General features: G+C 33.9%; 1 protein-coding gene across 3 annotated transcripts in view; it reads right to left on the bottom strand.

Annotated features, from left to right (window-relative positions):
- Window positions 1–15733, bottom strand: part of KIF27 (kinesin family member 27) — a 151669-nt gene that overhangs the window by 44580 nt on the left and 91356 nt on the right. For all 3 annotated transcript variants that reach the window (XM_074196641.1, XM_074196642.1, XM_074196643.1), the window contains 2 exons: window positions 12674–12871; window positions 8388–8504 (listed from right to left, as the gene is read on the bottom strand). In XM_074196641.1, coding sequence (XP_074052742.1) covers window positions 8388–8504; window positions 12674–12871 — 315 coding nt within the window. The remainder of the gene's footprint in view (window positions 1–8387; window positions 8505–12673; window positions 12872–15733) is intronic.

Here is a 15733-nt window from a genome sequence, read left to right as displayed (position 1 = left end):
CACCAAATGCCCTCTTTGTTTAGGTTTAGCTTATTTTCCTTTTGATTATTTTATCTTTATCCTCCTGCCCCATCCTTGTATGAATTTCTACATTAAATTGTGTTGTGTGCTTAATCCTCCTTTTTCCATTTCAGATAAGTTCTTCCAATGCTTGCTCTTCTACCTTTTCTTCCATATTTATATACTCTTCTCACTCCAGAAATAGCATGTTCTATTTGCCTTCTTTTTTCTCTCTACAGTACTAGATTCTTTTACCATTCCTTTTTTTTTTCTTTCCTTCAGATTTTCAAAAAAGAATCAATCTACCTCTGGGGTTGTTTTTGTTTGTTTGTTTGTTCTTAGCTCTCTTTAAGGATCTTTGAAGGCAATTAAAGTTCTAAAGAGAAACTTGCTTCTTTTCTCCCACTAAAATAGAGGAGAAAGAACATATAGTTATACCACCAAACATTTCTATCCAGTTGTTCAAATAAAAGTACCCTTCTAAATTTCTATGGACTCTTGTGTTTTTATTTCAGAGTTCCTAGTCAGCTCTGGGCATTTCATCAGAAATGTTTGAATGTCCTTTATTACATTAAAGATCCATTTTCCTTCTATAGCATTATACTCAGCTTTGCAAGCTAAGTTATTCTTGGTTATAAGACTATCTCTTTTTCCCTTTGGAATTTACTTCGTTTTCCTCTTATTTACATTATAAGCTACCAGATCTTATGATCCAGATTGTGGTTTCTTAGTTACTGAACTGCTTTTTTCTAGATGCTTGCCACATTTTTTTACTTTGATGTGGGAGCTCTGGATTCTGAACAATAACATTTCTGAGACTTTTCCTTTATAAGTTCCTTTTAAGGGTAAATCAGTAAATACTTTTTACATTTTGCCCTCTGGGACGTAATAGGTCTCGGTAATTTTCATTGGCATGTATCATTTCAAGATTTATTGAAATACAGTGTTCAGTTTTATTTAATCATAGTTTTCAGGGAGTTGAATGGTTTCTTACGTTATCTCGCCTTGAACTGTTTTCCTGATTAACTGTTTTTGTAATCATGTATCTTTCCTTTTCTTCTATTTGCAAAAATCTTTTTATTTTGTTCTTATATTTCTTGTCTTGTGAAGTCATTGATTTCTGTTTCACAAGGAATCCTTTACTTCATTAAGGTTATCACTTTTTCTTCTAAGCTACTCTCGTTTTTTTCTCCAATTTTCATTTCATTTTTAATAACATTTCTTCTGAACATAGACCTTATAGAAAAAAACATTTTTTCCTTTGGGTCACTGTTTGCAATTAATATAGAATAACTCACTGCTGCTTCTTTTGGGGGGAATCTCTAGAACTATAATTTTTTTTTGATACAGGTCAATGTTTTCTCCTTTACTAATCTTATTAGCTCTAAGTTCTGAATTAGAGCTCTGTGCAAAGACGAGACTCTGCCCCCTACTATGCTTTAAGAGTGAGTTTTAAACTGGCTCAGTCTGGAGTCCCTGGTCACCTGTGTCTAAAATTGACCTCCCCCTTCCAGGGTAGCCAACTGAGATCTTTAATGGTCAGAGCAAGGGATCTTCAAGACTCTCTCTGGCATCTTAAGGTAGAGTTCTACAGGGACCTTGGAGAGACCCAGGGCTATTCCAGTCTGAGTATTGCTGGGTTACTTTGGTCCCTGCCCCTACTTCAGACTTCTAAGGGCCTCACCTTAAGGGCTTGAGTTCCCAGCATTTGTCAGAGAAAGGGAACTCTCTTCCCTTGTTGCATCTGGACAAAGAAACTTGCAGAATTCAAGTATATCTGGCCTGTCTCTGGTCCTGTTGGAAAGCTACGAGTTTGCCTGCCTATGTTAACACTCACTTTGTTGATGGTTCCCTTTCCCATTATGTCTTGGGTTCCTAGTGGTGAATTTCTGGGATGGCAACTGTAACTTACTCTAATTTCCCAATGCATTTCTTGAATATTTGATCTGGTGGTGATTTCAGGTTTTAAGTAGGTTTATGGGAGCAATCTGCTTCCTTTTTTAGGCAGCTATCCTGACTGGAAGTACAAATTCACACTTTTCAATCCTTTGTGAAAATTATTCAACCACATCCAGTACTTATCCATTCTGCATGATTTCCTATATGGTTTTGTTTTTGGTTTATACAACATAGTACATATACCACATATACCACTAGAATCACATGTGTTTATAGTTCCATGGTCCAGAAATTACAGTAATTATATCAAGATATTCCTGTCTTTGACAACTAAACAAAAACAATTAATAGACACACCAATATAATGTTGATGCTATAAAGATGGTACAATCAATTTATAAAACAACCTGGAATTATGTAGGCACTTTGATCTAGCAAATCTATTTTGGCATATACCTAAGGAAATCAAAGGTGGGAATGGGTCCTATATACCAAGAAATCTATAGCTAGAATTTTAGATACCCATAAGTGAATGGTTGAACAAACTAGGACAGTGTCTATGACAACATAATGTAAATGAAAATACTAAGACAGTTAAACTCTTAATACCCAATCTTAGCTCAAGAGATCATAGGATCATAGAGAGAAAACTAGGACCTCAGAAGTCATCTAATCTAACCCCCTTCATTTTGCAGATAAGGAAACAGAGGCACAGGAAGATTAACTGACACCTGTACAAAGTCAAAAAGGAATTCAAAGTCAAGATTTGAACCCAGGACTTCTAATTTCAGAGTTCACATTTCACAGAGATAAAGGGACTAGAAGACAAAAGTATATCCAGTGTCAAACATGGTTGCTGTGATGAAATGCTTGCCTGATTTTTTTCTTTGGAATAAGAAATCAGTGGAATGAAATATAAATTAAGGGGAAAAGGTGATATCAAATCAAAAGGAATCAGTAAAATTAAAAAAACTGATGAACTTTTAAAACATTTACACTATCAGTTTGAAATTTGCTAAAAAAACAAAAAAAATTTTAAAAAAATTAAAAAAAAAGAAATTTGCTGAGATAGTAAGGCTTAGCCATAATGATATTTAATTTATATTAGATAGAGTTGATGGTGTTTTGTTTGGTTTTCCCCTCTTTATTAATGGGATGACCAGGGCTATATAATACATTCATTCTTGTTCAATACATTTTATTAATCTAAGCATAATAGCATAAAGAATCTTAGTATGTATGTTACATGAGAATGTCAGGCCTCTTGAGAAAATCAACATGTAGATATATATAGATATACAACATGATTCCAAGACCAAAAAACAGCCATGGTTCTAGACAAGGCTCTGCCACTAACTTCTTTTTTAAGTTTTTTTGAAAGGCAATGGGGTTAAGTGGTGCCCAAGGCCACATAACTAGGTAATTATTAAGTGTCTGAGGTCAGAGTTGAACTCAGGTACTCCTGACTCCAGGGTTGGTGCTCTATCCACTGCGCCATGTAGCCACCCCTGGCACTAACTTTGATACCCTGAAGAAGTCACTTCTCACCAGTTTTCAATATCACCTTGAAAGTTCTTTCTCATTTTGAGAATTGAACTTGCTAAATATTATAGGCTGGTTCACTAATTCAGTCTAGTTTTCTGAAATGAAACAAAAATACATTCACACACATGGACTCATGTAGATAGTCACATATCCTAACAGAAAACTGAAAACTGACCATTGAAAAGCCAAAGTATAGAACAGGCCATTTTGAAAAGAAGAACTGTAAGCTATGCATAAAATTCAAATCATTAATAATAACAATAGTAATAGAATGCTATTTCATTTTATATCTAGGAAAGTAGCAAAAATGACAAATAAGGAAAAGGACACTTATTGGAGAAACTTTGGGAGGAGAGACACAAAAATGCATTACCAGTATTATTTTGAAAAGCAATTTAAAACTATACCCCCAAAGTCACTAAACTGTAAACATGGTTCCTGTCTTTATAACTATGCCACCACAAAAAAAGAGAAAGGAATTACTTAATAACAGCACTTTGTGTTTTAGCAATGAGGAATGACTAAGCAAATTCTAGTCTGTGAATGCAATGGAATATTATGACAAAAGGAATGACAAAAGATTCATTTCCAACCTGCTACACTCTTTCCTTTGGACAGCTCCATTGTGCCACCTATCCATCATGAGCCAGCTATCTTTCCTCTTCCTGGTCTATCAGCTTCCTTTAGTGTGTTGTCTTCCCCTATTAATTAGACTGTAAGTTCCTTGAGAGTACTAACTCTTTTTTTTTTTTGTATTTATATCCCTAGTGCTTGACACATATAGAAGAAGCTATACATTCACTGGCTGGCCAATTCAGAGAAACTTGGGAAGAGATGTATGAAGTGATGATGTAGACAAAGGTAACAAAACCAGAAAAACAATTTACATGACTACAATATTTTAAAAGAAAACAACTTTGAAAGACTTAAAAACTCTTATCAATGTAATGAGCAACTATGGCTCCAGACTCAAAATGAACCAATCATTCTTCCTGCCCCTTGACAGAGAAGCAATAGATAGCAGAGGAAGAATGAGGCCTAGGTTGTCTTCAACATAGCCAATAAATATGCCAATCCATTTTACTTGACTATACTTGTTACAAGGAAGGGCAACTATTTTGGAAGGGAGGGTGTTTAAGAGTTACTGGGGTGGGGCAGCTAGGTGGCACAGCGGATAGAGCACTGGCCCTGGAATCAGGAAGACCCAAGTCCAGATCTGACTTCAGACACTTAATAATTACCTAACTATGTGATCTTGGGCAGGTTACTTAACCTTTGCCTTGCCAAAAAAAAAAAAAGTTACTGGGGGATAGTGCTATCAATGCCAAAAATATAAGAAAATAAAAGAACAGCAATTTAACAATTGCAAAATACACAGAAGAGAGCACAGTATTAGAATAACTATTAAATTTATTATAAACTTAAAAAACAAGCTGTGCATCATATATATTCAGTTTTACATAGAATTCTCTTCTGATTTTATATATAAAAATGATCATGTTTGTCAATTTTATAATAAATCTGAAAAAAATTTGTAGTATATTTGGGGCTATAAGTTACTTCTGGCAAATATTTGTTATTTTTTTTAAAATAACTTTTCTTAGCCTCACTGTATCTAAGAAATTGACCTTTGGTTTAATGATAGAAAGATTGTCAGCATGAAGAAATCTGAAACTAAGTAGTAAAATATTCCCCTCTCAAATAAAAGTAAACCAAGAACCTTGTGTGGCAGTTTCTCTTCTACCTCAAGTTTTTTAGAGAAAAAGGATTTTATAAATCCTAAGTGACACTTAAGTCTAACTCTCTATAATCATAGCCTATGATCACTTGGTCATTTTCATATACCAACAAAAATTTAAGTCAAAATTGGTTTATATTCACTTCCAACAATTGTATCTTCAACAAATTAGGTGTCAGAATTGGAATTTCTCCCAGAGAGCAGCCAGAAACGTTTTCTCTTTGTGTTACAGAAACCCCAGCCCTGGATGCGATATACCACCTTCCATTTGTCAGGCTTGTCCAAAATGTGGTCCAGCAGTGAGATTTTATGCATCCCCCCTGCGGGTTTACTAAAAGCTTTAATAAACAAAGCCTAGCTACTGCAGAGTTCTCACTAAATTAGTAAATCAAAATATATTGTCTATTGTTTCAATAAAAACTTTTAAAAGTAAGGTTAGACAGCCCTGAATCTATGTGAATGTGAGGAAAAGATGAAGTCATTCATCCTGCCACTGGCATTAAGTGGAATCTTTCATGAAAAATTTCTGTCTGTCACTTATGGTGATATTTCAAGGACATTTTCTTCATAATTTCTGTTCATCAAATTATTGGTCCACCATAAATACAAACTCCTTTAATTCCCATTTCTAGGAAATTCTCCTTATAGTGTTTTTTAAATAAAATATCACACATGGGCTTTGATATACATCAAAACATTCTGTATTAGTTGAGCCAGTATTTGGATTTTAATGTGCTTCACTTGTGGATGGCTAAATTATTATTTAAAATAATGAGCTTTATACTTCACCATATTTTTTCCTTTTTTAAAATAATATGGCATATTTCAGCATTCTTTGTAGCAGCAAAGAACTGGAGAAAAGTGAGATGTGAGCAAAAGAACTATAGTATATGAATCAATGGAATGCAGTAGTAAGAATACTAAGAATACTAGCTCACATTGATATAACACTTTCTATGTGCCAGATCCTATATTAAAAGCTTTAGAATTTTTGTCTCATTTGATCCTAACAACACACTGGAAGGTAGATGTTGTTTATTATACTTATTTTACAGATGAGGATATTGAGGTAGGCAAGAGGTTAAGTGACTTGCCCAGGATCACACTGTCAATAAGTGTCTGAGTTTGGATTTGAAAGAAATTATGAATTTGAAGGATTGGGAAAAAACATGGGAAGTTAATGATAACCACAATAGCAGCAACTATGTGCCAGACCCTGGAGTAAGAGTTTCACAAAAATTTTCACATTTGGGCCTCACCACAAAGCTGGTAAGTAGATGGTGTTATCATCCCTCTTTCATACATGAGAAAACTGAAGTAAAAAGAGAAAAATGCCTTGCTCTGGGTCCTGAGGTCACATTTGAATTCAAGTCTTCCTGTCTCCAGATCTGGTGCACCAATCAACCTAGCTGCTCCAAGGTGTGTGAACTGATGATTCAGTAAAATTAATACAACCAAAAAAATGGAAATGAATGAACAAGACTGTTCATGAAAAGATCACTATATGGAAGTCATATTTTGAGTAACCAAACAAACAACAGTGGTCCTACGGATCAGATAATGAAACATATTTCCTTCCCCATTGCAGTAAGAAAGGCTACTTGATCAGAAGTTAAACAAACCATCATATGTATCACAGCATTCCATGTGTGTTTGCTTCACTATTTTTCTTTGTTATCAAAGCAAAAGTTCAGTATAGAGGGGTAAGGGTGTTGATTTTCCACCAGAAATGACTGGAATATAAAGACAAAAGCTATCAATAAATATATTTGTAAATAAATACCTGGCATTTTCATGATTGCTAATGCAAACTATGAGAAACATTTTAGCATTTAGCATCAAGGGGTCCAAGTTTGAACTTCTGGTTTCTCAAGTAAAATGTGCAAAAAGGGCTGCACTATCCTCTGGCCATATTTCCTATGTAGTAGCAAGCCTGAGAAGGTAGAAGCTTCTTTGATGGACTTCTAAGCAATAGGACTACGTGGAGAGTAGCTACAACTATGAAATGTACTAATAAAATAATTATTAGAGTGTCAATTTTTGTCAAATGCCTATTTTATGAATACATACATACATACATACATATATATATATATATATATAATTTATATATTAAAATTTTAGGAAGATAAAAGATCCTTGAGTTTTATGTGTTTAAGATTCATAAAATTTAAATAGATACTTTTAATATTTTAACTAACCTTAGTTTTTATTTTCAATATTATAGTTTCCTCCTGGAAAAAGAAGATTAATTTTATAAATGCTCTTGTGAACTTAAGCTTGGAAATGTTTGGTTATAGTTTAATTTTCAGTAAGAAATACCTTTGGGGGCAGCTAGGTGGATAGAGCACCAGCACTGGAGTCAGCAGGACCCGAGTTCAAATCCGATCTCAGATGCTTAATAATTACCTAGTTATGTGACCTTGGGCACGTCACTTAAACCTCATTGCCTTGAAAAACCAAAAAAAATGCCTTTGAAGTTCTCTGTCATACATAAAAATTAATACACAAGGCAGGCAAAGCATATAATCTGATTCCTGATGATGATGTTTTGCCCTACATTCTCGAAGAAGACCATGACATCAGGAGAGGTGATGGTACAATAAGCATGTGAAGTGGATTTGAGTGAGGGGGTACTGTGCTAAGTCACCAGCCTCATTTTCTCCTCCAGAGTCATATGGGTGCAGTGGCAAGATATGACTCAGATGACTAGAGATGGCCCTGAATGAGAGGTAATCAGGGTTAAATCATACTGCTAAAAAGTGGCAAGTGTTTGAGGCTGGATTTGAACTCCAGTCCTCCTGACTCCAAAGTCAGTGCTCTGTCCACTGCACCACTTAGCTCCCTTATGCAATCTGACTACATATACTAGAAAGGTAGAGCTCTAATTTTTAACATGCATTCATCTTTGTACTGAACCAAAGTTACTTTTATTTTGATGATTATAACATACTGTCCATGTATATTCAAATAAACATGTCTCCTGAGGTGGGAGATTTTCTAAAGTATTAATTTTAATTGTCCCAAAATTTCAGGGAAAATGATAGAAATTTTATTGGCTAAGTGAAAGTAAACAACCCATCCAACATTTTCAAATTTTAGCAGGGTACAACTTAATATCTTCAAATTGGCAAGACAAACAAGCAAAAATAAAACAAAACAAAAAACAAAACCAATCAACCTGATAAAAGTTTAATGAACATACCTGGAGCTGATCTATATTTCCAAATGGACTCTTTTGTTTTCTTCTCCTAAATGCATCACACTCCTCAGATTTCATTTTTAGCATCTTTTCTTGTTGCTCTGTTCTTAACTGAAGCTCCTATACAAAAACAGAATATGAAAGTATCTTTGTTAACTTTATCTATTTTATTACAGTCATATTTTATTACAAGTCATATTTTCTAAGTATTTTTTAACTTTAGTTTCCTCTATATTTTCCCTTCTCCCTCCTGAAAGTCACTTTTCCTTGGTTTTTAAGAGCAGTTCTACAAGATGTTCTTACCTCCTATCTCTGTCAAGTTCCAATTCAGGCATTTTTCTGGATGCTCCAAGAAAGGCACCCAGCCTCAAGAAACTGTCCTAAAATGAAGGTGGAGTAAGGAGGAAGGTGCAACTGACTCTGCTTTTCCAAGCCCTGAAATGCTACAACTGTCTGGGTTCAGCCAATTCTCAGTTGCCCCTCAGGAATGGGTACCAACTGCATTGGCTGATCTAACTCCTGCTCTTCTTTCAATTTTATTCTTCCTTCATCTCCTCCCTCTCTTCTACTTTGTCCTTTATTTACAGTTATCTTCAGCCTTACATCATTGGATCTTGTTCTCATTGCTATTTTCTTCCCTCTATCCTTTCTTTTCTTCTTTGGACAAAATACCCAATAATAAAAAGCAGTCAAAGGAATAATTTAAATGAAAATAAAGTGAACCAAGTGAATATTATTACAGCAGGTTTAAAAAATCAAATGAATGTTTTAATTGCTTATAGGAACAGCATGTCATTCATATTTATAAGCAAAATCTGAAAACATGATACCCCCAATTCATTTCTAAAGTACTGAAAATACAACATGTCCTAATATCTGTGTAATTTATTATTTACTTAAATCTCTTTGGTAAAATTAGATAACTCACTACCTAGGGGTTGCTATAAGAATCAAATAAGATGATTTATGGAATGTATTCCTTTATCAAAATATTATATAAATGTAAGTTATTATTATTATTATTATTATTATCTATGACCAACATCTGCAGGACCAATCAGCCCTAATTTAGTCACAAATTCCAAATTATGGGGGTCTATACAACCTTAATTACTAAATGTATTTATAAAGAGAATACCAAATATGAAATGGATTAGCCTAAGATTTGTAAAGAATGAAAACAGTGGATAGAGCACAGGTCCTAAAGTCAGGAAGAACCGAGTTCAAATCCAGCCTTTAGACCCAGTCTTCTTTATCAACCTGTGGCCCAGCCAACATTCCTTGGCTGTTCTCTCTCTCTCTCTCTCTCTCTCTCTCTCTCTCTCTCTCTCTCTCTCTCTCTCTCTCTCTCTCTCTCTCTCTCTCTCTCTCTCCCCCAGCTCTTCCTATGTCTTATAACCTTTTTAATAAATTTTTATTTTATTTCCACCTTTGCTTTCCCTAGTCTTAATAATGATTCCTCATAGGTAAAACTGAACCCAAGTAGCCAGCAGCTACATAAATGCTGAGCCAGCTAGGAGACTGCTCAGACTAGGAAATTGGATCCAACTCTACAGCTCCAAGACCAGCCTCTGAAGGATGCCAACCATCTGTGCCAGCCAATCATTCCCTGGACCTGCCTCAATGAAGCCCTTGCTGTAATGCATTCATCTCCAAATGGACTCTGAAAGGCCCAGAAGAATCTGGTCCTGAATAATTTTGAGGGGGGAATGATACAGGGGAAAGATCAAAAGAATTGTGAATGTAGAAATTGGGTGTAGATGTAAACTGACCACCATGTACTCTTGAAATGTAAATTGACTAGAAGTAGAGAATTATGATTGTAACAGAAACAATTATAATCTTAAAAGCTTCTTGGGTGGAGCCCCCCCCCCCCCATTCTTGATGTACCATTTTAATGTAAAATTTGGCTTCACCCTCTACCTAATTCCTGGTCCAGTAAGAGAAAGGGAGTTCACCTTTTGCCCTCTGGATGAAAGGCAAGTCATAAAAACCTGGGTTGGACCAGAGTCTTATAACCTTTTTAATAAATTTTTATTTTATCTCCAAAAAAAAAATCCAGCCTTTAGACACTTAGTAATTACCTACTTCTGTCACCTTGGGCAAGCCACAACACCATTGCCTTGCAAAAAACCAAAAAATAAAAATAAAAAAGAATGAAAGCAAACATTGGTGTCTGACCATCAATATTGCTCTTGAGATCCAATCTACTGAACTACATTATATGTAAAACTGATTTATTAAGGAAATCTGTCTTGAATAGGGACAGAGAGAGACTTCACCTTTATCCTAAATTGTATTGCATATATTTAGTCTGTAATCTTTTCTTAAAGTTTCTGTTTTTTATTCTTCCAAAGCTTCATGGTCATTGCTAATAAAGGCACAGGAAAGAGTAAGAAAGGGATGATTGCCATGACAGCTGTACTTTCATCCATGAAAATCCCTACAGGTGTCTCAGAATAGGCCTAGCTATATATGATAGTAGTTAAAAATAAAGTTGCATTGAAAAGGGGAAAATGGAAAATCGTTGTGACTTTTTAGGTAATGGTAACTCAATCTTCTTTTCTCTCCTTCCTCCCTCATATCCTTTCCTCAGGGATTATGTACTATCTCTGTATCTAGGCTAGCATATCATGGGTCATGTCATGAATTCCCAGTTGGATTCATAATGGTTATCAAAAATTAGCTTGCTTCCAAATGAAATAAGTAAGCAAGTACTTTAGTAGTAATTAAGAGCATTCCACTAACCAAGAAGTTTACTGATTGACTAAGGGAAAGTGGGCCTTGGGATTACAACCCAGATAAATGGAGGTATGATGAAGGAGCAAAGAACCATTTTTCTTTTGGTTCAAAGAGGACGAGAGCTCTTGTTCCTTGTGGCTCCAAGTAAATCAAAATGGGACAAATAATATTAGCTAGTAAACATAAAATAAATCATTTTGAGAGGCTTCTAGTATGCTCTAGAATCCTTTTATATATGTATATGATTTATTGAACCTCATTAATGAGGCTATAAAATTATTTTCCCTTATTAATAAATTAACAAATTAATAAATAAAAAATATATTTGTGACCTGTTGTGTACAGGGCAAAGAAGTAAAAGAAAGCTGAGCTGCTAGAACCATTGTCACAGTTTTAGTTGCTTCAGTTTTATAGAACCAGAGATTAGCCTTAGACTATAGTATAGTTAAGAAGGAAGCCCTAGCTAAGAAAAACAATTTCAGTTCTGTAAATGAAATTTCTGGGAAGTTGAGTTATCTGTAAAGATCACAGGCCTTCCCTATTAAGTGTGTAGTTACGAAAGCTAGCTTTGTGATCGTACTCAAAGATGTCTTCCACATCTACTAGCTAATTCAGATCTCCCTAAGCAATTGATGCCACAGTATTATGGCATGGATGATGATTAAAGTCTTACACATTAACATTTGTAATGCTAGATTATAAAAAGAAAAGGCAGAAGTGTCTAGGAGAAACTGCAAAATTTAGAGAATAGTAAAGTAAATACGATTCTTTTGGGAGCACAAAGGATAGAGCACCAGCCCTGGAGTCAGGAGGACCTGAATTCAAATATGATATCAGATACTTAATAATTGCTTAACTGTGTGACCTTGGGCAAATCACTGTTAACCCCATTGCCTTAAATAAATAAAATTTAAAAAAAATATGACTGTTTTACAAATATCCTCAGATAGTATCCTCAAGGAAAGAGAATACAGGTACAACCTGCACATACAATAGTCTGAAAATAATGAAATTAGTTCTCATGTGAATTTATTTTTTTTTTTACTTCATTTAAAATTTTCAAAACATATAAATTTCTTGTATAAGCTCAGAAAACCTGAATTCCATTTCTGGTTCTAGAACAACCTGCTACTCTATGAGATTAAGAAAATTACTTGATCAGTTTTCTTCTTATTCTTATAAATTATCTGTTTAGACAAACAAATATAGTTTCTATGTGACAGGTAAAGAAAGGTATTAAAAAAAAAGGCAATGGAAAATGAAAGCATTAAAAGAATTTTTTCCAGCAAATAATATAAATTGGAAACTAGAAGCATAATCAAAATCATATAAAATTTCTGCTTGAATTTAAAAAGAACAATGATTTCATTAGTTCACAGCAACTTCTCACATTAGAAGATGGCTTCAGGAGCTACTGAAAGGAGATTCTGGTCCAAAAAGAACATTTAAAGCTCATCAGTGATACCTAGAAAGCTATCTATCATGTTTGGTAAAATAATGTACTACAGAAGAACGTTCTCTTTCAAAGATAAATGAAGCTTTCTTACTTTGATTTTTTGTTGATCCCGTTTAATCTCTGCATCCAGTTGTTTCTTTTTTTCATTTTCTTCCCGAAGTCTCTTTTGCAATTGTGCCTGCTGAAATTTCATATGATCTACATTCTGTTCAAGTTCAGAGGCATGTTTTTCATTTTGGGCAGACAGTGATGCTAGTTTCTTTGTATCCTGTTGCTTCTTTTGCAATACCTGTGATCACATAATATATTGGAAAATATGAATAATGGAAAATCCAATTTTATGAAGAAATTCAAGAGGTTCCTTTCACTAACAAAAGTGACCACTTTACCTAGTTTTAAATAAAATCTATTTCTTGTATTTTGATAGCAAAGGTATTATAACCTAAGAATTCTTATTTTTTCCCATTTCCTCTTTCACTCTCCTTGTAGAATAGGAAAAACTAAGAAAAACTAAGTTTCACATAATATACCCCTATACATATACAAGGATTATTTATGTAGATATAGTCTTTCACAAGATTTATGAAAATGGGGGTAAAAACTAATCAGAAGGAGGAAAGAGTTACATAATCCTTTCATATAAGGCTTTTCTCTTCTTTTAAAAAAGTTAATTTTTCATAATATAAAAAGTATTAATGTGAGAGAAGTATGCAATCATAATAGTTCTAACAACTAAACATATGAAAATAACAAGGAAGAAGTTTTATATTTTGAATTTTAGTTTATACAAAGATAGTTTTCAATATACACCTTTTCCTAAGCTTTTGAGTTCCATATTTTTCTGGCTCTCTCCCTTTCCTCCTCCCTTCCCCAAGACAGCGAACAGTCTGGTATGGATTATACATGTATAATCATTTTAACATATTTCCGTATTAGTCATGACATGAAAGAAGAGTCAGAACTAAACATGAGAAAAAGGAAATAAAAGGACATAAAACATGTTTTAAAAAAGTGAAAATAGTATGCTTTGAACTGCATTCAGATTCTATAGCTTTTTCTCTAGATGTGGACAGTATTATCCAAATGATCATTTTAAAAATGTGGCACTTCTATCAAATTATTCTTTACATAATTAAAAAAATTTATAGACCTTTCAAATAAAATATGCTTTCAGTAAAAATTAAACTTAGTTGCAAAGGTAAATAAACTTGGAACTATTTTCCATGAGAATGTTGATGATCAACCCTAATAATTAATAACTAATCATTTTAAGTTAAATGACAAAGAAAGAAATTGAATACTATGAAATTATGACTTCAGACTTGGTCCTGAAAAATGTACCTCCCACCTTTGCAAAGGACAAGGACAGCATGTGTAGAACACTGCATAAAATGTTAGTGAATTTTGCTTAACAGGTAGTTTTTGTTCACTTTTTTAACTCTTTGTAGAGACTGGCCCTAGAGAAATACATTGGAAAATATGCAAGTGATGTAGAGATAGTAATAAAAATTTTAAAAATAGAATTAGGATTTAAACTTAAAATTTCCAAGCTGGTCCTCATCCCACTACCTGTAGTTTTTCCTCTCTGGCATGTTGTATCATGTCCTTTACATAAAATACAACATTCCTTCTCAAACAAACAATGCACTAAAGCATTATCTTTAAAAAATGGCAAAACTTGCTAACATTTCTAAGCCTTTACAATGCCACAGAGTAACTCAAAATTCTTTTTAAAAAAGTATTTATGGGCGGCTAGGTGCTGCAGTAGATAAAGCACCGGCCCTGGAGTCAGGAGTACCTGAGTTCAAATCCGGTCTCAGACACTTAATAATTAACTAGCTGTGTGGCCTTGGGCAAGCCACTTAACCCCATTTGCCTTGCAAAAACCTAAAAAAAAAAAAAGGTATTTATTAGGGCAGCTAGGTGGCACAGTGGATAGAGAACTGGCCCTAGAGTCAGGAGTACCTGAGTTCAAATCCAGCCTCAGATACTTAATAATTACCTAGTTGTGTGGCCTTGAGCAAGCCACTTGACCCCAATGCCTTGCTAAAAAAAAAAAGTATTTATTTAGTAAGCACCTGACACATCAAGAACTGTGCTAGTGATCTGTTCTCTTAAATCACTAAATTTGACATATAAAGTATATTAACCAAAATTGCTCATCTTCCTTTATTCTGCAATCTGTTCAATAATAAATGTTATTTATTTTTTATTACAAGTAGAATTTTTAATTTATTTACAATTAAGTGTCATCAGGTATATTTTGGTAAATTTTCATTGTTAAGTAGGTACTTTTCTGGGTCCTCCCCTCTTGTTTATATTATTCTTTCTTGGGATAGCTCAGATCACTTCCCTTGTATTTCCCAGGAATCTTTACATTCTACCTGGTATCAAAATTATTTAGGCAAGTCTTACCCACCCTAATGGATGGTAAACTCTTCAAGGGAAAGGACCATCTTTAATAATTTCTGTATCTCCTCCATCCCTAACAATTTATCCACCAAATCACAGACTATAAAATAGATCTATTAGAAGAGCTAATAGGCTGCATTAAGCATCTGCAACATGAAGAAAAGATAGAAATTTAAAGATAAATCATTAAACTCCCAAAGAGTAGAGATAAGATACTAATTAGGTACCCATAAAAGAGAGCTACCTTTTCTGATTTACTAAAAGCATCTCTCTTTTCCCATTTTGCTAATTCTGAATCTGAAATAAAACTTCACATAAGGAAAAAATTAACTTGGCAGAATCATATTGAAACTACCAACTAAAAGAAAATTCCCACCAACTTCTTGAATGGCAATGAACAATAAACTTCAAGATACATTATAAAATATGTAACTACTTTCACGGCAAATAGGTATTGTGATTAAATTAAAATGCACTGGTAATATTAAAACTTCATTTTACCATATTAGTTTCCACCTCTTTTTTCTCTCAAACCTTGAAAACTACAAATTTGATCTCTTATCCCTTTACCAAAAGATATAAATCAGGGAAAGGCAAGAAAAGACTAAAGACATGGAAAACCCACCATCTGTATAAATCAGCCTTTGAAAATGAGGTGACTAGAACTAGAATTGGAGCTAGTTTGATATGAACCTATGCAATTTGAGATAAAAGTCTATTTGCTTAATTTAAAAGAATA

This window comes from Macrotis lagotis, chromosome 8 (genome assembly GCF_037893015.1).
Source record: "Macrotis lagotis isolate mMagLag1 chromosome 8, bilby.v1.9.chrom.fasta, whole genome shotgun sequence".
Classification (NCBI taxonomy): Eukaryota; Metazoa; Chordata; class Mammalia; order Peramelemorphia; family Peramelidae; genus Macrotis; species Macrotis lagotis.
This window is presented reverse-complemented; position numbering and strand designations above follow the sequence as displayed.